Genomic DNA, 20,289 nt, shown 5'->3' on the forward strand with positions numbered 1-20,289 from the left:
CAGAAATATGAAAAGCGTGGATTTATGTGCAAGGTAATGAGACTACAAGTATTTCTTGGTGCAGTGAGTTCATCGTGGATTCTGTAAAAATGTAGTGTTTTTCTTCAAGGTTAAAATTTTGGCTCTGAGAAGTGCTGCTTCTTGGTTACCTGCATCTGTTTGACAGTGTCCATTAACTATAAGCTTTTTTATATTAAGCTGTTTCATAAGTGCTCTCAAAGTATCTCCTTTGAAATCTGATTAGATCTTTACAAAATCATCCTTGATAGTATTTTTCGTATTCTCTTACAGTTTGGCGATTGTAATTGGGACAAAAGATAAAATGAAAACAACCCGCTCTTTGTTTGCAGAGTACTGATTACAGTTGTAGTATCAATAAATGGTAGACTAAGATTTTCCATATAAAAGTAAAAAGTAAGTATAGTAAGGAAACACAAACCAAAAGAAGTTGTTTTATTTATTGGATATTTTGTATGTCAAAATGTGGGACTAGAATCACAATAACCTATAAAAGCAACAGTATGTCTTCTTGTATTCCAGAAGAATTTATCTTGGGTGATCATTTCATATTCTTTGCTACGTAGGCCGACGTAATTTTTTCCAGTAACCTGCTCCTTTTGTGTGTGCTCCCACCATTCTTTATGTAAATTGCTTTGTAGAAGATAAGCATTTATTAGTGTTTCAGTAATTTTTCTAATTTTAGAACATGTGGTTAGGAAAAGCATACCAGGCCCTTTTTCTGTCCTTTCATTTCCTCTATCTACCTTCTTCCAAAATTTAACCTGTGTAACGGGTGGCATTCAGAAAAAGCTATAAAATTAGAGATGATTCTTTGTTTCTAGAGATTCTGTGTCAAAGGAAAACTTAAAAAAACCTTGACTCAATAGTTTATAGAGTGAACAAGCTTTCAAGTTACCTCGAGTTTTGATAGACAGCACAATTTGAAAGTTTAATAGACAACTGGAAGATAATTTTGATTCAACTGGTAGATTGATTGTATTGTGATGAGCTGAATGATATGGGTTTAATGTTTTTTGTCTTTGTAATTTAATAGCGTATAGAATTGGTATCACTTAGTACTGCTTTCTGTATTCTTTGTTATTTGAAATGTTTGCTGTTGTAATAACTTTCAAATCATACTTAAAAAAACCATACTGTTCACGATGGTGAGATACTTTTCAAATCATGCAAGTAGCTGAGATCTGGGGAATGTAATAAGCCCTATGCTGAGCATTTTAAAATTACCAAAGTAACTGTAATGTAGTATTGAGATCCATTTCTATTTATGTCTTATAAAACCAAGTCTAGCAGTTTAGCTGTTTTTTGTTTGGTTTTTTTGTGGGTTTTTTTGTCTGTTTGTTTGTGGGTTTTTTTGGTTGTTTGTTTTTTATTTATGGTTAATTTAATTTAGGTTTAATTAATTTAGGGTTATTTATGCCTTCCTTTACGTGGTTTGTATAAGTAGGATTTCTGTTCCTGTCAAATGCTGAAGAGGGCTATGATTCATTTTCCCCTAGATAAGTTTTGTGGTCAGTGTGATTTTATGCTTGATGTTACACATGTTAGATAGCTCTGATCACTTGCAGATTCACATTCTGTAGTGTACATGTCTGGAGATACCTGGTATCTTTGTTTCAGCATTCAGGCATTTGAGCTGTTGTAGTGGTAAGGTAGGTGACCATCTGAGTTGAGCGGGAGCAGAGGCTGCAGAGCGTCCATCAAGGCATGGAGTCTTAGTCTGTATGGTACTCTTTACTAGAAAAGGAGTTTTAAAATACAACTGAGTTTGTCCTTCAACCCATATTAAAAAGTAGGAAGAAATTAGGCACCTGCTCCTTACACTGGCATATTTAATCAAGGACGGAGAGAATGCATTGATGGTCACGGCAGTCCTGATTAAATGAGAGATAAAAGTTATGCAATGCTGTTTTATTGATTACAAAACGTTGGCAGTAGCTATTGTTAAAAAAAATGACCAAGTCATTATTTTATGTCATGTTACACAGTTTAAATTCTTATGCAGAAAATGGCTTATGCAGCTCAGATATAATTGAAATTAATTATTTGATTTCCCTGAAACTGAAACAGAAATTCATGTCGTTCTATATACCTGAAAACTAAAAGTACGTGTGGGAAGATTGTTATATCAAGCTTGCAGTAGTTCATAGCTTCAGAATTGCAGGGAAAGAAAAGTGAACTAAGATGCCTTGATATAGCTTTATTTAGAAGTTTTTGAGGTTACTTTTACAGTATCAGCTATTGTTCCTGTGTTGAACACATGCCTTGTTTGTTATCTTTGCACACACAGCCTAGAAGGAGATTGCACTTTGAGTATCTCCCATTCTCCTTCCCTAGTTACTCTAGGACCTGGAAAATTATTGCCAATGAAATAGCAATTTTCAACCTAGTTGGAAAGTGGGTAATGCACATGTGCTACTTAAATGTGGAAAGTGCAGTGGCCTCATTTGGCATTTTAAGCAACTCATTAAAATATTTTGCAGAGTTTAGAATTAATATGTGCTGAGAATACGGTTTTGTGAACTTTCTTGACTTCAGTATATTAGCAAATTCTCATTGCTACAAGGAAGGTTATGATGATTAACACTTGATTTTATTAAAACTGTGAGAAAGTTTTGTATGGTTGTATGGAAAAGCAGACTGTCAAACAGAGGAAAAATTAATGAGTTTAACATTTCAATCTTCTTTTTCTTATTGAAACAGTATTGCTGACATCATTGAGCACTATAGAAAAGAACAGATTGTTGAAGGATATTACCTAAAAGATCCTGTTCCAATGCAGGTAAGATTTCATCTCTGAGTGTTTAATGTTGAAGTTACATACTGAATCATTATCAAATCAGTTTATGAGCTGCATTACAGCAGAGATACAGGTAGTTAAACAGCTTCATCTCCAGTTTTAATGTTTTCAGCTGGTCTGTTTCTTTTTATTTTATCCTCAAATGCATTCACGTACCAAAGGTTGGCTTGTAGTCAGCAGAAAATATGGTAAGCTCACTCTGTCCTGTTAGGTGTTCAGCCTCTGCTCTGTGCCCCTTGCTCTGGTCCCTGGCTCAACCATGCTGTGACTTAGTCCCACATTAGGGACTAAGGGAACCAGTCTGCCCTCCTTTCTTCTGTGTCTGGGTTTTTTCTCCTGTCAGAGGAAACCTGTACCCACAGAAAAGCTTCAGGGATGATTTCAGGGCTGGGATTGCAGCATTTGTTCTGGAGCACCCTTGCCCCATAGCAGATGTTGATTCTGAGAGACCACTAGTAATAAAAACTAGTAATAAAAACCTATAGGTTTTCCTGAGCTTATATTTAGTTGTAACATTTACATGCATATTTTATTCCTCCTTTGTTCCCAAGCTTTCCTGTTTCAATGGTTAGAAATTTGCCTTCCTGTCCTCCCTAAATAGAGTTACAGTCAGTTCCTATCCCTTTGGGAGATCTTTCATATTAATATGAGGACATTTCTTCTGTTCACCAAGCTAAGCACACCAAAGCTGATCCTGTCACTTTCTGTAATGTTCTTGTAGCTGCCCTGCTGCCACCAGTTTTGGTGTGAACTTGCCTTTCTTGAACACAGTGGACCAGAATAGTTTAGAGTACCATGTCATGGGTAATTCCCTTTCTTGTTGAGGAAAGCACTTAACAAATATCCTAGAATACATGTAGTTTTCTGTGGTGGGTTGACCCTGGTGAGCAGCCAAGGACCCACACCTTAGTTTGCTCACTCCCTACTCCTGTGGGATAGGGGGGGAAAAGCAAAAGAACTCCTGGGTTGAGATAAATACAGTTTAATAAGCAAAGGAAGGGGTGGTGGGGTGATGCAAAGGCCATCACTCACCACCTCCCACAAGCAAACTGTGTTTGTGTCCTCAGTGCTTCCCTATTGTTTGCTGCTTTTAACTCATGCTTATTAATATGGTTGGAACAGAAAGCAAATATGAATTCCAACACTGCTCCTTGAAACACTTTACTAGTAACTTTCCTCATGTTCTATCATTCCTCTTGAATCACAGCAGTAACTCTTCATTTTAGCTTTTTGCATATGTGCTTACAGTTCTTGTATTAATAAACTTTCGTTTGTATTAATAAACTATTCTCCATGTGAGAGTACTTCAGATCCTTTTAAACTAGCCAGATACACTTGTGACTTTGTTGCAAAATTTAGTGGTCAGTGGTGCAGTTAATGTTCTGCTTTGTGTACCTCCCTTTCACATACCACTATGCTCCATTTTGAGGGGAAAAAAATTCTCAAGTTTTACTTTCTTTTAGGGTCAGTCTGACTGACTTCCCACGTCTAATATGAAATTTACTTAAAAATATTTGTTGCTAGATTTGTTGTTTTGTGCACTGCTCCTTGTGTTGAGATGATATTATGGACAGCATCTCAGTTCTGTTCTCACTGCTTGACAGTCTTGCTTTTCATGTTTTCTTATGGATAAAGAACTTCTGCTCATCACCTTACTTGGTAAGGTCAGACTTAGCTTTGGTTTTGGCTATTCTTGTTTATTACTTGCATTTTCAGATCCTGCCATTTTCTGTGTGAATTTATCCTTTTTCTGTTTCCTGTTTCTGTTTTCTTCTCTTGTCTTGAGTTCTGTTCAGTTAGGACATGTGAGTTCTAATGAGATTAATGAAGGACTGTGCCACTTTGAGTGAGTTGGTTCTGCACCATTTTTGTTGCTTCAGAGTTTATCCATGATTACTTGGGTCCATGACTAGACATCTAGCTAGAAGCTAGATATATCTTTAAAGACTTGCATAAATAAATTTAACAGAAATCAGAGGGAAAGATCCTGCTTTTTTCTGTCCATTCTGGAAATATGGAAATAGTTATATTACATTTCTAACAAGTGTTTTGTATGAAATATTATGTTGTTTTGCTAAAATACACGAGAGAACAATAGTACTGAGTTGGTAGCATTCAGTAAGATGATCCTGGTTGCAACTTCATAGTATACATTTTTTAATGGCAGTTTCCAAGCTTAAAGTATGTTTTTCTTACATGTTTTCCAGCACCAAGAACAAGTGCTTAATGATACAGTGGAAGGAAGAGAAATCTACAATACAATTCGTCGGAAAACAAAGGATGCATTTTACAAAAATATTGTCAAAAAAGGTTATCTTCTGAAAAAAAGTGAGTTATGTTTGCTTCTATTACTTTTTTATTCTTAAAAAAAATCAGATAAGGATCACAAAATCATAGAGTATTTTAAATGGGAAAGGACCCATAAGGATCATGCTCCTCATGAGTCTACTGAAAGCAAAACCACATGACTAAGAGCATTGTCCAGATGCTCCTTGACCCCTGACAGGCATGTTGCTGCAAGGATTTCCTTGAGGAGCCTGTTCCAAGGATGAGCTGCCTTCTCAGTGAAGAACTTTTGCCAGCCTGAACTTCCCCTGCTGCAGCTTCGTTCTATTTCCTTGTGCCCTATTGCTGGTCACCAGAGGGTGGAGGTCAGCACCTCCTAGTTGAACATGCATACTTAGTGAGGTTAGTGTAGTAATGGTACTAGAAAGAGCAAAATTGAAGTGGACAAAAGGTTCTAGAAAGTGTGTGAGGAGGATGAAAGATCTTTCCTTAAGTAGTTTGAGAATAGAAGGACATGATACCTGAAATTACATACAGTATAAAAATATTGGTTGGCAGTTCTGAAAAAAATCAGACCACAGCACAAAAACTAGGCATCCTTATCAAGGTAGTGTTCAAACTCACTAAATAAAGTATATTTTCATTAAGTGTTTGTATTTATATATGTGGAACCAGCTAAATTCTTAGATATGGTTGTGTTTGGGGCTTGATTCTGATTTAAGTTTGCATACAATATATTTCCATTTCTGTTGTTCAGCCATACTGCTTTAAGATGCTGTAATGCAATCTGTTAAACATTGATCAGAGTTTAGGAGTAACTTTGTCATATCAAGAGTCTATTTAGTAATAAAAATATAATAAATTTGATCTACACTGTTATTATTTGCAATCTGTGTAGATACAGTCAGAACAGTGATAGGAGCTCACTGTTCAGGCAGCTCATAGGCACTTGCTTAATCCTGAAAATGTGTAAGGAACCTTTTGCAACTCTACCTGCATCTGCGAAGAGGGTCTGGTTTTCGTCACGTTGTGTAAAATTGAGTATGTATGCTGATTTTATAACCCGCGTGATTACCTGTACATTGTTCTTCTGTTTGGAATTTGGCAAAAACTGTACTGCCCTCTTTTCTTTTCTTCATGTGCAAAATTTACATGTTCTTTTAAAAAGTACTATAACTTTTTTCTTGACTCTTGTACAGGTAAAGGAAAAAGATGGAAAAACTTGTACTTTATATTAGAGGGGAATGATGCCCAGCTTATTTATTTTGAGAGTGAAAAACGAGCCACAAAACCCAAAGGACTAATAGACCTTAGTGTATGTTCCGTCTATGGAGTACATGACAGTTTGTTTGGCAGGTAGGACACTGGCTTTTTTTAATCGTATTGAACCAAAAATTGATAAAGAATTTTGTCAATTCAAAAAGTTCTACATTCTTTTGGTAGGTCTTTGAAAACTAACCCGGTTAGATGAAGTCTGTAAGTGCTTTTCTGTATGAGAACTAGTACTTTTGTTACATTTGACCAACTTAGTAGTAAACTAGTTCATATGATTAAACATCCACAGGAAAATTTTTTTGCATAATTACTATATTCAGGGATAAGATTTGATGTGAAGATTATATCCTGTAATATTTTGATGTTCAAAATATGCTGAGAATCAAAAGTATTTCAGATATTATTAGTAATTACCAAGAAAGAGTTTACATATTTGTTCATTGGTAGTTACAAAAACAACTCCACTGGCCTGTATTATAGTGTTTTTTAGAAGAAATAAGTGCATTTACTTATATAATAAATGATAGAAATTAGAAATTCTGGTTATCCTAAGGATCTCAGTATTTATTAAAAATTATACATACTCACCTTCTGTTTATTTTTGTGAAAAAACATGAAGACATGCTTAAAATTAGTGGCATTTCCTAAACTGCAAAGACTGGTGGGTTTTTTTATCTGTTTGGGTTCTTTTAAAATCTTTTCAATAATTTTGAAAAAAACCCTCCATCTAAATACTGGAATGAGGAGCATGTATGTAGATAAAGAGTATCTAAAAAAATTACTGATACGTTCCTTATGTAGGTTGACAATTATGCAGGAAGCTTTGGTGTATATTGTAATAAAGGAACATTTTGGTTATGTTTCTTGAACAGCTTTCAAGAAACCCTGTGTTGTGGCTTAGAGTGTAGTTGGGCACTAGGTGGTACCACAGGTGTGTAGGAGCAACTTAGGAAGCTGTTAGTGATGAACTACAGCTGAGACAAAGTTCTTCCTGCACTTCAGGTAACTGGTAGAAAACTGCCTTTGCTGTTTCCTCAGCAGTACAGTGAAGTCGGTACTTCTGTGGCATTTAAGGTTGTATAGTTTTGTGTCACGTACACTAATGTTTGGTGTGTGGTCCAGTACATACTGCATTCGTCATGAGAGCTATGGGACACATTCAGATAGGGGATTTTCTAAGTTAATATTGTTTCCTGAAAGAACAAATCCTTAATGTATGATTAACTGCTTGTGAACTAATGCTGAACCTCTGCTGCTTTTAAACTCTCTAGGAATAGTCCTTGTTGATAAGTTTTTTCAGATGGCTGGTTTTTTTTCCTCTGGCTGTAAGTCAGCATACATGCCTCTTCAGTACAGAACATTCTAATAATTTATCAATACTCTGAAGGAGTTTTGAAGGGCCTGAGGAATCTTTTCATTGGAGTTCTTTCTCTTTTCGTGTTGTGATGATGACATGTAGACGAACAAAAATTGATGGAATATGCAGTGTTCCTTACAGACAAACAGCAGAAATCTGTTAATTCAGTGTAAACTTTGTTTTGGCACAGATCAAGGGAAGATGTCCGTTAATATGTGAAGATTAATAAAACTTACGTTTTTGTTTTGTTTATTTTTAAGGCCAAACTGTTTTCAGATAGTAGTTCAGCACTTTAGTGAAGAGCATTACATCTTTTACTTTGCAGGCGAAACTCCAGAACAAGCACAGGTGAGAGCTTTTGTTGCTAAGTGTAAAAAAGTAACTTTTTGTCTTGTGTTGTTTAATGATGTTGCCCTTCTGAAACAGGAAGCGTTATCACAAGTACTTAGTGGTTATATTAGGAGGTGCTAACATGGAGTAGTAGCAGACTTGTCAGGGAAGAGGTTTGTGCTGAGAATCCAGCATCTATATTACGTGCTCTTTAGGGTTTTTGTTTGGACAAATTCTAGTCAGGTCCCATGGACTGAACTTCTATTATTTTCCATTCTGTGTTTTTGAAGAACATATACATTTCTTGACATAGTTCAATTCACTCTCTAGGACTTTTCCAGCATAGTAAGTAAGACTTTTACTTTAGACTGAAATAAATAAAGTGAAATGAAATGCTAATGCATGCATGTGTGCTCAGTGATCAAAGTATATTGAACACCTGTCTTTTGCAGTTGTTCGTCCTGTTTATAAATTGGTAGTTGTTCATAATCTTGGACCCTGATGGTGCATAAAACATAAAGTTTTCTGGTTTTATATGGTATCCTTTTGTTACTTGCTCTCTTAACAGTTATGTTCACTGATTAAGAATTGTGAGATAGGAGCCTACTTCTCTGAAACTCATTTTCCAGCAGGAGAGGATATCTAAAATGACACGATGTTCTTATTTTTTAAGTTTTAAGCTCTGAAAGCCCTCAGATCTGAAGTATACCTCTTGCATCAGAAGTTTAAGCTTTGCATTTGATTTTATTTGAATGGAATTAAAACTGTTTAGAGCACTTATAATAGACTGCTATTCACCAGAGCATGAAGCCTATATAAATACAGTATTTTTCTTGTGCTGTATATAAAGTAAAGCATAAATTTTCCTGTTAAATGAATGCAAATTTGTGGAATTAGCTGAGATGCCATCAGAATTGTGTAGTCACATTTGTCACACAGCTTTCACTGTACTGTCTTTGAGATGCAGTGTTTTGTATAGTAATTGAGAATATATAAATTAATGTCCATGCCCCTTACTGCACATTAATTTTGTCACATCTGTAAAATCTTTTGTGATCTAAAAAGTAGAAGAATTAAGAATGTGTTGAAGACAGAATATCCTGTCTTGTTTCCTGGACATTTAGTATAATCCTCTTTTGGTTTTGATCTTCTTAACAGGCTGTTTCACTGTATGTATACAAAATGCAATTGTTTCAGGTTTCTTTATAACATGGCTTTGGCCCAGAAAAGTTTACAGATATTTCTTTCAAGAAAGTTCAGCTTTCTTTACTGTGCAACATTTCATAGAAGAATAGAAACTTCGTGGTATGTAGCTGAAAGCTTTTCCTTCCGTGGAAGGATTTGAAAGCAGAAGCCTGACTCACAAAGTGGTCTAGCTGAGAATAGCTGCAGTACATATTGCTGTATTTTTAAAATGTGAAGGATATTGTGAGGGGTAAGATTGAAGCAGGGTTGTGGGGGTTTTAATGACATTGTTAAATTGTACTTTGAGAGTGGATGGCGGATCTTTGAGATACAGACTTAAGAAGGCTGTTGCTCAAAACCTGAATTTTATGCTTCACAAGAAATATACAAAATTTAATGGTTGGGGGACAGAAACTAGAGAATGAAGCTATAACATATCTTCCACCTTCCAAAGACCCGTTGTAAAGCTTCCCTGTTAGCTTTTTCACACTGGGGTGACTTTTTCAGAGGTGGCCTGGCAAGTTGACAATGCCTCTTAGCAGCTTATTTGTTTTAAAAAAATAAATATATAGACAAAGGTTCTGCAGGCAGTTTAGTGTTAGACAAACTGTTTATTTCTATGACCAGAATGGATTCCATTCATCCACTCTGCTGTATGCTTTTGTGAGCAAACTGGGGAATGTTGGATATATGCTCTGTGTTTCTCTGTTAATGTTATAGTTTTTGTTTGAAGTATACACAGTGTTATGACTGCCATACAGGAGTACTGGAGAGAATAATCAGACCAGTTTGACTTGTGAAATGTAATTTTCTCAGAAGCAAAAAAGTTTTGCTTAATTTTTTATACAATTTGTAATTTCACGTAGTATTGCTAGACTGGAAGATTGGTAAAGGTCACACTGTATGTCCATTAGTAATGCTTGATAGTTATAAAAGAGAAAGTGGTTCAGATTTGCAAATCCTTTATGAGGTTTTGCTCAGTAAAGATAAGAAATTTGCTTTAATATTCAAATGTGTACTTTGGAATTACAGGAAACTTAGGTTTTGCTAAGCTAAAGTGAAATTTCAGATACTCTTCTTTTAAATATGTCTGTTCCACTGCAAGAAGCTGTGTCTGACTTGGTTCCGTTTCACGATTCTGTGTCCTTCTCTTTTAGGACTGGATGAAAGCTCTGCAGATGTTTTGCAGTTTAAGAAAAACCAGTCCAGGAACATCAAATAAGCGCCTGCGTCAGGTGAAGCTGATATTGTGGGGTTGGTGGTGCATGTGGAGGAGTGTTTTGCCTCTTCGTTGCAAAATGATATGGATAAATCTCAGACTTTTCCTTTCAGTAGAAGTAAATCTTGAATAAAAGTGTAAAGATGTCAGCAACTTCAAAAATGTGCCTCATATGGGAAACTTCGAAAATCTATATGGCATGTGAACAAATTTTATAAAAATGTATATGACATGTAAATAAAGTACTCCTTTAAATAATGATTTAATTTTCAATAACACGTACATGCCTGAACATTCTTGAGCCTTAATATCTCTCGGCCTTTGAAAGTGCTGGAATTTCCTCAGAGACAGAGGACAGTCAGTCTTATACATTTAAGTCTGTAATGATTGCAGAATAATGGGGAAATACTTCAAGAATTCCTCATATTTTTAAATCTTAGGAACATTGAATGTAGTTGGTTTTTTATAGGTAGTAGAGAAAAGTATAAAGAAAAGGAATAAAAAGGAATAAAATACAACATTTAGTTGTGAACATTAAAAATTTTTGGATACTTCTAATAAATGAACTAAATTAGGTGAATTAACAGATGAAGTGGCAGGTGAAATTGGAATCTTCAGACTGCAAAAGCAAAGCAAAAGGCAAAGACAATGCTCATCTACATAAAGGAGTACAATGTAATGGGTTGTACAAGAGAATTTTACATAATCTGTTAGGAAAGTACCAAATAATAAACCATTGTGTTTGGAATTGTCCATGGCTCTTACTCAAAGTGCCAGTCCTTGATTTCAGTAAAATCTTCTGCGCCTAGAAAAGTTGTTATTTGAAAATCCTAATGCCCCAAAGATAATTTTAAAAGAACACATGATGCCTTAAAAATATGATATTTGTTTTCAGAACTTTAGTTACTCTTATTTTGTCACTTGTGCCTCTTAAAAATGTTCAGTATTCACATATTAACATTATCTCTGCACAGAGGATAAAAAATTCATTAATATGCTTTGTATTTGTACTTTAGCAACAAAAAATAAATTCTGTTTATTTTTTTTTCAGGTCAGCAGTCTCATTTTGCATGTAGAAGAAGCTCATACGCTCCCAGTAAAGCATTTTACAAATCCATATTGTAACATCTACCTGAACAGTGTCCAGGTAGCAAAAACACACATCAGGGAAGGGCAGAACCCTGTGTGGTCAGAAGAATTTGTCTTTGAGTAAGTCTTAGTCATCTTGAATTATTGAATTTCACTTGTAATTTGCATTGCATTTAAGATTCTTAACACTATATTATTTTACTGTATTTTTAAAAATACTGTCTATGTCTTTATACAGCACCAACCTTTCAGCCAAATTCTGCATGGGCAGAATTTTTTATAGGCACCTAACTACCTTTGTTAATATAAGTGTCTTTGGCTGATAGGGATAGCTGAGGATTGAAATGAAATTAGGAAAAGTGTAAGTGCCAGCCAAGTATAGTACTAATTGAGGTTCTCTGTCTTTTCTCCTAGTGATCTTTCATCTGATATTAATAGATTTGAGATAAGTCTTAGTAACAAAACAAAGAAAAGCAAAGATCCAGATATATGTAAGTATTTTTTCTGAAAAGATGCTTATATGTTTCAGCAACGGATACTCTGTGTGGGTTTTCTTTACTTTTGTCAAGCACTGTCACAAGAAATTTAGGCTGGTTTTTATGCTCACCATACCTCTGTCTTTGTATAGTTTGGATGTCTGAAGAAGTTTTCCATTAATGGTTTTATAATGACAATCTGCATGGTGTTTAGTGATAAAATGTACAGTAATCCAGTCCTGTATACGTGGCACCTTTCCTAGCTCTGCTCTAGAGTAACCATTGTCAGACAATGACTGTGCTTACCAAAAAGCAAGAGAAGCAAGAGGAAACTTTCAGTACTAGTCTGCTCCATAAAATGGAGTTCTATGGAGTTTTAAGTCTGACTACATGGAATTCCTTTTCAGGTTTTTGGTTCCTTCCAGTGAGAAAGGGAAAGATATGATTCTTTACGAAAAAAATAATCTTGGTTGTTTCTGAAGAAAATGTCTTTGTTTTCTTTCTTTTTTACCTCATCTGTCTGCTTCCCTTATTACCACTCAGGCTTAAACCTGACGTTACATTAGTATTACCTTGATTAGGACAGGATCCATATTTTCTTCTGCCTTTTACACAAGTTTCCAATAATTTCTTTTCCTCATGTTACCCAAACAGCTACTTCTTTAACTGTGGTTTTGTTTCTGTTCCAGCAAATTAAGAGCAAGGTGGTAAAATCTTTCAGTTTCCTTGAAAAGAAGGGGTTTGAAGAATGTGAATTTGAAGATAGAAAAAAATATTTTTTTTTAAGTTCAGGTCTCTACCACACAACATGTTTTTAGTTTTGTTTTTTTCTGTTCTTGTTTCCCACCATACTTGTTCTTGAGCAGCTTCAGCCCTGTGCTTCCTCTTTGATGCCTGCAGGGCAGGATGGCTTCTCTGTCCCCTTCAAACTTATTCCAAGATTTTTTTCTTTTCTGTTGTGTTCAGAGCTGTCTGTTCTAAAGCCTGTCAGAGTTTTTTTCAGTTTGGGTATATTTTGTTACTGGCCTGTAACTTGTGCCGCAGTGCTAATTTATTGGTGGGGGGTTTATTTGGCCTTGGGGTTTTTTGTGTGTGTGCAGGTTTTTTTTTGGTTTGGTTTGGTTTGTTTTTTTTTGTAAAATCTGTAGGGAAACTTTGACCAAAATAGATCATTTACAACTCATTTTGAATGGTCTTGCAGAACCTGATTCAATTTGTGGGTTTTTTGTTTGTTTTTCATGTGAGGAAATTAAAAGCAGATCTCATTGAGAGTCGTGGAAAGAGAATGTTTACTTGAGAGATGCAGACTAACAGGCTAAACTATTAGTGAAACTAACTGTGGGTTCCTCTTGGAGGATGATGGGTGTTTCACGAGCACAGTGTTGCCTGTGAAAGTACCTGGGCCCTTTCTCTGTGAAAAAAAGAACTTCCATTCAGGAACACATGTACCTGCCCAGGTGAGCCCATGCTCCCAGCTGCTGTATCTTGCTTGGCAATTTCAAGTTACCAGCACCACTGAGAGGCCGATTACTGATTTGGCCATTCTGGAGCTGACTTTCATTATCAGGCAGCAAGTGCTTGAGACCAATTTTTTATGTAATATGCATAAAGTGTTACTTAGCCTGGGAGTTAGTATATAGGAAATAGATATGTAAGTGTTTGGGAAGGCCATACAACACTTTAATAATAAACAGTAAGAAGTAATAAAGTGATGGAGGAGCAGACCTGATGGTGGTGTCAGCCGGAGGCTGGAAAGGGAATAGTCAATTCTAGACATCACCTATTTTTATTTTCAGGCTGCTACCTGGATTTGCAGGGTAGCACTTTTTTACCTACTTACTTGGGTGTTACAAGGGAAGCCATTTCAATAGTCATGTGACATTTTTGAATTTATACATTCTCTACAGAATGCCTTATTTCTTCAATTTACAGGACTCTGTTAAGCCACTGAAGTGAATCTGTTAATATATGGATGGCAAACTTGTTTACTCTTACTAATATTTTTTTACTGAAATAAGACGATGTGCTGAAAATAAAACGGGCTTTTTATTCAATAGTAACACTGTTTTGGTGGAAATAACGTACTTGAACGATGCTTTTTTTTCTTAAGTGTTTATGCGTTGCCAATTAAGCCGATTACAAAAAGGACATGCAACAGATGAGTGGTTTCAACTCAGTTCCCATGTACCATTAAAGGGTATTGAGCCAGGATCTTTGCGTGTTCGAGCACGATATTCCATGGAGAAGATCATGCCAGAAGAGGAATACAGTGAATTTAAAGAGGTATGAATTCGTTTAACTTTCCTTGGTTTATCTGTCAAAACTCACTTAGTTTGTTGGTAGAGATGGATCTCAGTAACACTGGTTGACATAATTAAATAATATTTACAGTAACACACACATATATATGATATAATTTTTTTCCAAAGCTGTTATATGTTAGGAGAAGCTTCTGAATATTTTAAATTTTTTTTTTTCTTTCAGCTTATACTCCAGAAAGAACTTCATGTAGTCTATGCCTTATCACATGTTTGTGGACAGGACAGAACACTGTTGGCTGGCATTCTATTGAAGATTTTTCTTCACGAAAAGCTTGAGTCCCTGTTATTACGAACACTAAATGACAGGGAGATAAGCATGGAAGGTACTGCACTAAATCACACTAAAGTTTACTGGAATTCTGGGCAGGTGGGGAAGGAAGGGCTCCAGTATCTTCCTTTTTTCTCCTCCTTTAGTTACAATTTATGTTGAATAGCTAACACGTTTTTCCTCTCATTTTTTTACCTCCTTTTCTTAACTTTTCTCTTTCCTGTCTCTTTTTTCAGATGAAGCTACTACCTTGTTCCGTGCCACCACTTTAGCAAGCACACTTATGGAGCAGTATATGAAAGCCACAGCAACGAGTTTTGTCCATCACGCACTGAAAGACTCCATATTAAAGATAATGGAGAGCAAGCAGTCTTGTGAGGTGATACCTTGAACTGTTTCTAAACATCTTGGTTTGTTGACACAATTATCTACTGGTTGTTAACATTAAATATTAGTTTTAGAAACAGTTATTTATCTCTCAGAACTAAAGTTTGTTTACATTAGAAATGTAGGAACTGAATTCATTAAGACATTTTTTCACTTCAGCTTCATTGTGGAAAGGATAGTAGTCATCAGAAATTTGGATTGAGAGAGACAAAAAGGTCACACAGATGGATAGTGCTGAATATCTGAGCTGTTAAAAGTCAGATATGTGTATTAGAACTTAAAACTTTTGCTTCTTCACGTTTCCTGACCAGTCACTGAAACAGGCTAGTGAGTTCTATAAGAGATGTGTACAGCAGCAAATACTTAATTTACTTTGAAGTAGTATTCAGTGCATAATATTATGAAACTATTTATGTAGTTCTCTTGAGGAGAAGAAACCTAATCTTTTTCTCTTTGTTTTAGTTAAATCCCTCAAAGTTAGAAAAAAATGAAGATGTAAACACTAATTTGGCACATCTACTCAGTATACTTTCAGAACTGGTGGAGAAAATTTTCATGGCTGCAGAGATATTGCCCCCGTAAGTGTGCACTTTTCTGTTCAGATTTATACTTGAAAATTCCTGTTTCTGTGAATTACATTGCACATTAAAATGATGTTCTTACTGATTTATATTAGGATTGCTGTATGGATACACAGGAATATAGATGGGGGGGGGGAAAATAACACTTCCAGCAGTGCTTTTTACAAAAGCCTCTTGCACACTTGCTTATCTTTTAAGGAAAAGCTACTAGACCCAAGAGGTCAAGGAAAACCAAGAATAATAAAAATAATCAATCTCATATTTTCACAAAAAGTGAAACACTACACAGGGTTTTTCTTCCAGTGTGTCATTAGCTTTTAAGGTATAAAAAATCCTCAATTTTGAGACGTCAGCGTAGCACGGAAGTTTCGTGTTACTGCTGGCAAAGTTAGCATTGAAAGGTGCACTGCTTTTAAGTGTATGGTGCAGCACTCAATATTTTCTGAAATACGCCACAAATTGTTGTATTTCTTTTAATGGGAGAGGACTGTTGCAGTGGTTCCTTAACTTCTAAACACTATCCCTCATTCATGGAAAGAATGGTTATTTAGTTAAGAGAAAAAAAATTAAAGCATCAAAATTGTCTTTTCTTTAAAAAGAGAGGAACAGGAAACAGATAATTATAAAACATTTAAAGCACATCTGAATGGTCATTGAATGGCATATACAATGTGTTTTGCCTGTAATTTATAAATTTAGTTTTTAATATAAACTTTAGAAAATGTATAAATTTGTTAACTTATAAATTAACTCTTAGGTAAAGGTAACTTAAAGCTTATATCTAAGTTAGTAATGTAAAGTTGGTAATAGTTCTGCATGAAGTAGGAAGTTGCTCTAGGTCCTTTCTCACCAGCATTTTTGATTCTGTAAGTTTGATTTTGAGTAATTTGAGGTAATTTGAGGTAATTTGAGTAATTACCTACTACTTCTACAGGACATTGAGGTATATTTATGGGTGCCTACAGAAGTCTGTTCAAAACAAGTGGCCAGCTAATACCACCATGAGAACCAGAGTTGTTAGGTAAGTTACTTGTCAACTTTATTCTGAAAATAAGCGATGTTAAAGACATACTGCAGTGTGCTTATCTGCGTTTCTTTCAGTGACAAAACTATGCATGCCTGCACATTTAAGATACTGAGGCACAATGTCCCAGTTAGGGATTATGAGCTTGCTAGATTCTTAGTCATGTTCTTAGAGGCTTGCCAGAATAGAATGATGTAGTGTAGAGGTCAGTATAGCTGGACTTAAAGGTTTTAACTTTGAATTTGTGGTGCTCCTGTCCAGTCATGTTGAAACATTCCAGAGCTCCTCTAATAATGTTTCAGGAGGTTACTGAGCCTGGCTCTTCTGAACTCACACCAGCATCAAAACTCCAATCTACGTTATTAAACCAATGCAACACACAAGTTCTCTGTTCATTGCCAGGGCAGATCAAACAAAAATCTTTGCTGGTGTCAGGCAGTTAAATTATTGGCAGAGGTTTATCTCCCCTGGAGGGATCTTTCAGAGGATTTGTCTTTGGCTTGTATTTTTATCATTTTGTATTCCATACTGCTAAGGGGCATTTCCTTCAAATGGAGACTGCTCTTACTGTGAGAGCCCTTCATATTTTGAGGGTCTAACCTCTGCTGGAAGGCTGTAAAGGTCAGCAGTGAATTCCATATCTCTTTGTGTTCGTCCCCAGCAACAAAGAGGACCATGTGTCTTTCCTTAGTGGATACACAGCTCACATGCAGGGTTTGCCTGAAGGCCTCCTCTGGATGCTAAAAATACTGGATTGCTTGCTTTTGTGATTCTGTTTTCACAAGTGGATACTAGTGATTTCTCTCTAGAGTACAAAGTTTCACAGCCTTCAGTGATCCTGTTATCTTTTATTGCACTACTTTTTGTTTAAGAATGATTAAATATTCAGAGGTAGCTGGACAGTTTTTTGATGTCTTGGTATCTTCCCTACTGTATCAGTCAGAAGGTGCTGCCATTTCTCTCTGGTCATTAAACCCCTATGTAGATATTTGCTCATTCTTCATTTAGGCAGGTTGACCAAGGTAAGAAGTATCAGATCTTCCCTATCAGCAGAGTCTCTGCTAGATTTGTACCTCGTTGGCCCTCAACTTTGGGCACTTTAAAAGAGGGACTGATGTATATGCCATGGCTTCAAAATTAATTACTTCTTCATAGCTTTAAATTCACACAACAGAAAATACTTTAGCTTAACCTATGGCCAGGAACTGTTTTCTTACCAGCCCTTAGTTTGTGTTTCTTATAGATGTAAAAGAACATCTATAACAGAATATATTAGGTGTCTTGGACATATGGAAGATACATTAACCTCACTACCGTGTTTGTCATTTTCAAGTAATGAGGACATTTCCATCACTGCGTACTTATCAACAGGCAAGGCAGTGTAAGGTCCCCTTCCTCCTTTGTCAGGAAGTGGTCAGGCTCTGGTATGGCTGTAGTGAAAACCAGCCTGCTGGAGGTGCCCAAGGACAAAGTTACGGATATTATAGATTTACTCAGTTGGCTTGTATGTCACTTCATTGTACAGCAGTTAGCTGGAGTTGAGGTTAACTTGAGTGGATGGTTTTCACTTTTGTATTAGCAGAAAGCTAGGTTTTTCTTATGCTGCTGAAGGCTATTCTGGCTTCAGCAAAACAAACTGAACTAGTTCTGCAGTTAAAACAGAGCACATTTTTTTTTTCCAGCTTTCTAGATGGCAGCAATTATTTCATGGAGGAAAGTAGCATATCCCTTATTATTTTTCTACTCGAGTGTATTGACATCAGGATATGGACCAGCCCAAGTTGACCTAAGGCTGTGTTGTGCCAAAAGATATGTTCCCTTTGCCCACCCGCTCCTGCACTCCTCGTTAGGATGGCTTGGGGGAGTGAGTGGCTGTGGGATGGATGACAGCCAGTAGCAGATAATGGAGAACTTTTGGTAGGTCAGAGACTAGGGGCTCCTCCTTTTTGAAGCCAGCATGTTTTGGGATTGGCTTCATTATCACTTCACAATTAAGTTCTTCCCACATGATTTCAACAGTTCACTTGAAATCTGAGTGCCTATTCTTTCAGCTTTGTAGTTCATAGAATCATAGCATGATGATCTTAATTTGTTAATACTTTCACAGAGCACATTCTGGTTGCTTGGTGTTTGTCTCAGCAAGATTCCCTGTTAACTTAAATCCTTGAAGACTACCCAATTTTACATTAATTCTCTAATGCTATGGAACAAAATGCAATTTTCTTTCCATTTCAGTGGCTTTGTTTTTCTTCGATTGATTTGTCCTGCTATCCTGAACCCAAGGATGTTTAATATCATCTCAGGTGACTAAATGCTTCAGATTGAATCTGTACTTTATACAGCAGGAGGCATGAAATCGCTTGTAATGTCTAATGCAGCAAAATATGAATTTTCTTCAAATACTGTGTTCAAAGTCATGTTATCCATGTCACTTGGCTCACTTCTCCTTAAGACAGCCGGCGTATGCTTTTCTCCCTTAAAGGTTTGATTGTAGTTATCTCCAATGTAATTTTAAAGTCCAGAGAAACATGCATTGTTGATATTTAATAATAACTTTTTGAATTAAATTCTAGCATTGCTTAATGTATTTAGCAATGTAAAAAATGGAATTTTGGGATCTTCAGATGTTGCTTTCAATACAGTGCAGTGCCAAAGTTAATGGCTGAATTCAATGGTGTCTCTGAAATGAGCAAGATTTATAAAGTTCATATGTTCCTGCAGAACTTGGAATACATTTGTGGACCTAGAAAATCATTCTTGAACAACTTGTTTGAATGTCCTGCCTACATGGCTTCCAGCCATTGGAGAGGTCTTTTGACTCATTAAATATAGTAAAATCTCAAATACAGAATCTTAAACATGAGAGAGAGAGGGGCAGCATTCAGAAAGGGTGAAAAATAGGAGGAAATAAAAAATCTGGTTCAGAAAAGCTTGTTTTCTTTATTCATAGACAGTTTTTAAGACAATGTAGCATGTTTTCTATCATCAGTCTTTAAGCTGTATTAAATAAGAAGAACTGGGTTGAACAGAGTTTCTTTCTTTCTCTCACACGGTAATAATTTCTGTACATGCTTTGGAGAAAGCATTTGAGAAACACGGCCTGGATCCTTTCTTTAGCATTTTATTATCTTCGAGTAGTTTGCAAGTTAGGTACCTCCTAATTTGGGTTGCACTGTGACTGCAGGTGTAAAAAGTCAGATTAACAAGTTTTTTTTGGACATCATTAAAGCAACTTGTTTTATTTCATCAAGTAACATCTTTCACATGATGTTATACTATTAAAATTACTTTATATTTATATAATGTTAAAGATACATCATTAAAAATATGAATGGGAAAAGAACTCTTTATATGTGACTGCTATTAATTTTAAATGAATGGCCAGTAACTCTCTATTTTGCAATCCTGCCAGATTCTCCTTCCCCCACCGCTGCAAGAACGCTGACGCTGGTCGCCAAGTCTGTGCAGAATTTAGCAAATCTTGTTGAATTTGGAGCTAAGGTGAGTATAATTTTACACAAAGAGGACAATGTGGAACTGTGTTTCCAGTACATTTTTACATGTACTTGTGTAATGCATGCAAAAATCTGTTGCTGTTTTCTCATGCTGAACCTCTGACTTTTTCTCCTACCCCACTCTGACCTCGGATTTATCACTCCACTTTTCTGTGGAA

The 20,289-nt window shown here is 35.9% G+C and overlaps 1 protein-coding gene across 1 annotated transcript in view; it reads left to right on the forward strand.

Moving 5' to 3' along the window:
- The window catches only part of RASA1 (RAS p21 protein activator 1), a 51,307-nt gene that overhangs the window by 27,457 nt on the left and 3,561 nt on the right, over positions 1–20,289 (forward strand). The window contains exons 9-22 of the mRNA XM_027719018.2: positions 2,722–2,800; positions 5,026–5,146; positions 6,304–6,460; positions 7,997–8,084; positions 10,409–10,486; positions 11,522–11,679; positions 11,974–12,050; positions 14,146–14,318; positions 14,520–14,679; positions 14,861–15,003; positions 15,474–15,589; positions 16,527–16,613; positions 18,852–18,919; positions 20,029–20,117. Of these exons, the coding sequence (XP_027574819.1) occupies positions 2,722–2,800; positions 5,026–5,146; positions 6,304–6,460; positions 7,997–8,084; positions 10,409–10,486; positions 11,522–11,679; positions 11,974–12,050; positions 14,146–14,318; positions 14,520–14,679; positions 14,861–15,003; positions 15,474–15,589; positions 16,527–16,613; positions 18,852–18,919; positions 20,029–20,117 (1,594 nt within the window). The remainder of the gene's footprint in view (positions 1–2,721; positions 2,801–5,025; positions 5,147–6,303; positions 6,461–7,996; positions 8,085–10,408; positions 10,487–11,521; positions 11,680–11,973; positions 12,051–14,145; positions 14,319–14,519; positions 14,680–14,860; positions 15,004–15,473; positions 15,590–16,526; positions 16,614–18,851; positions 18,920–20,028; positions 20,118–20,289) is intronic.

Source organism: Pipra filicauda, unplaced genomic scaffold, assembly GCF_003945595.2.
Source record: "Pipra filicauda isolate LSUMZ 115617 unplaced genomic scaffold, ASM394559v2 scaffold31_size4109673_pilon, whole genome shotgun sequence".
In the NCBI taxonomy this organism is placed as follows: Eukaryota; Metazoa; Chordata; class Aves; order Passeriformes; family Pipridae; genus Pipra; species Pipra filicauda.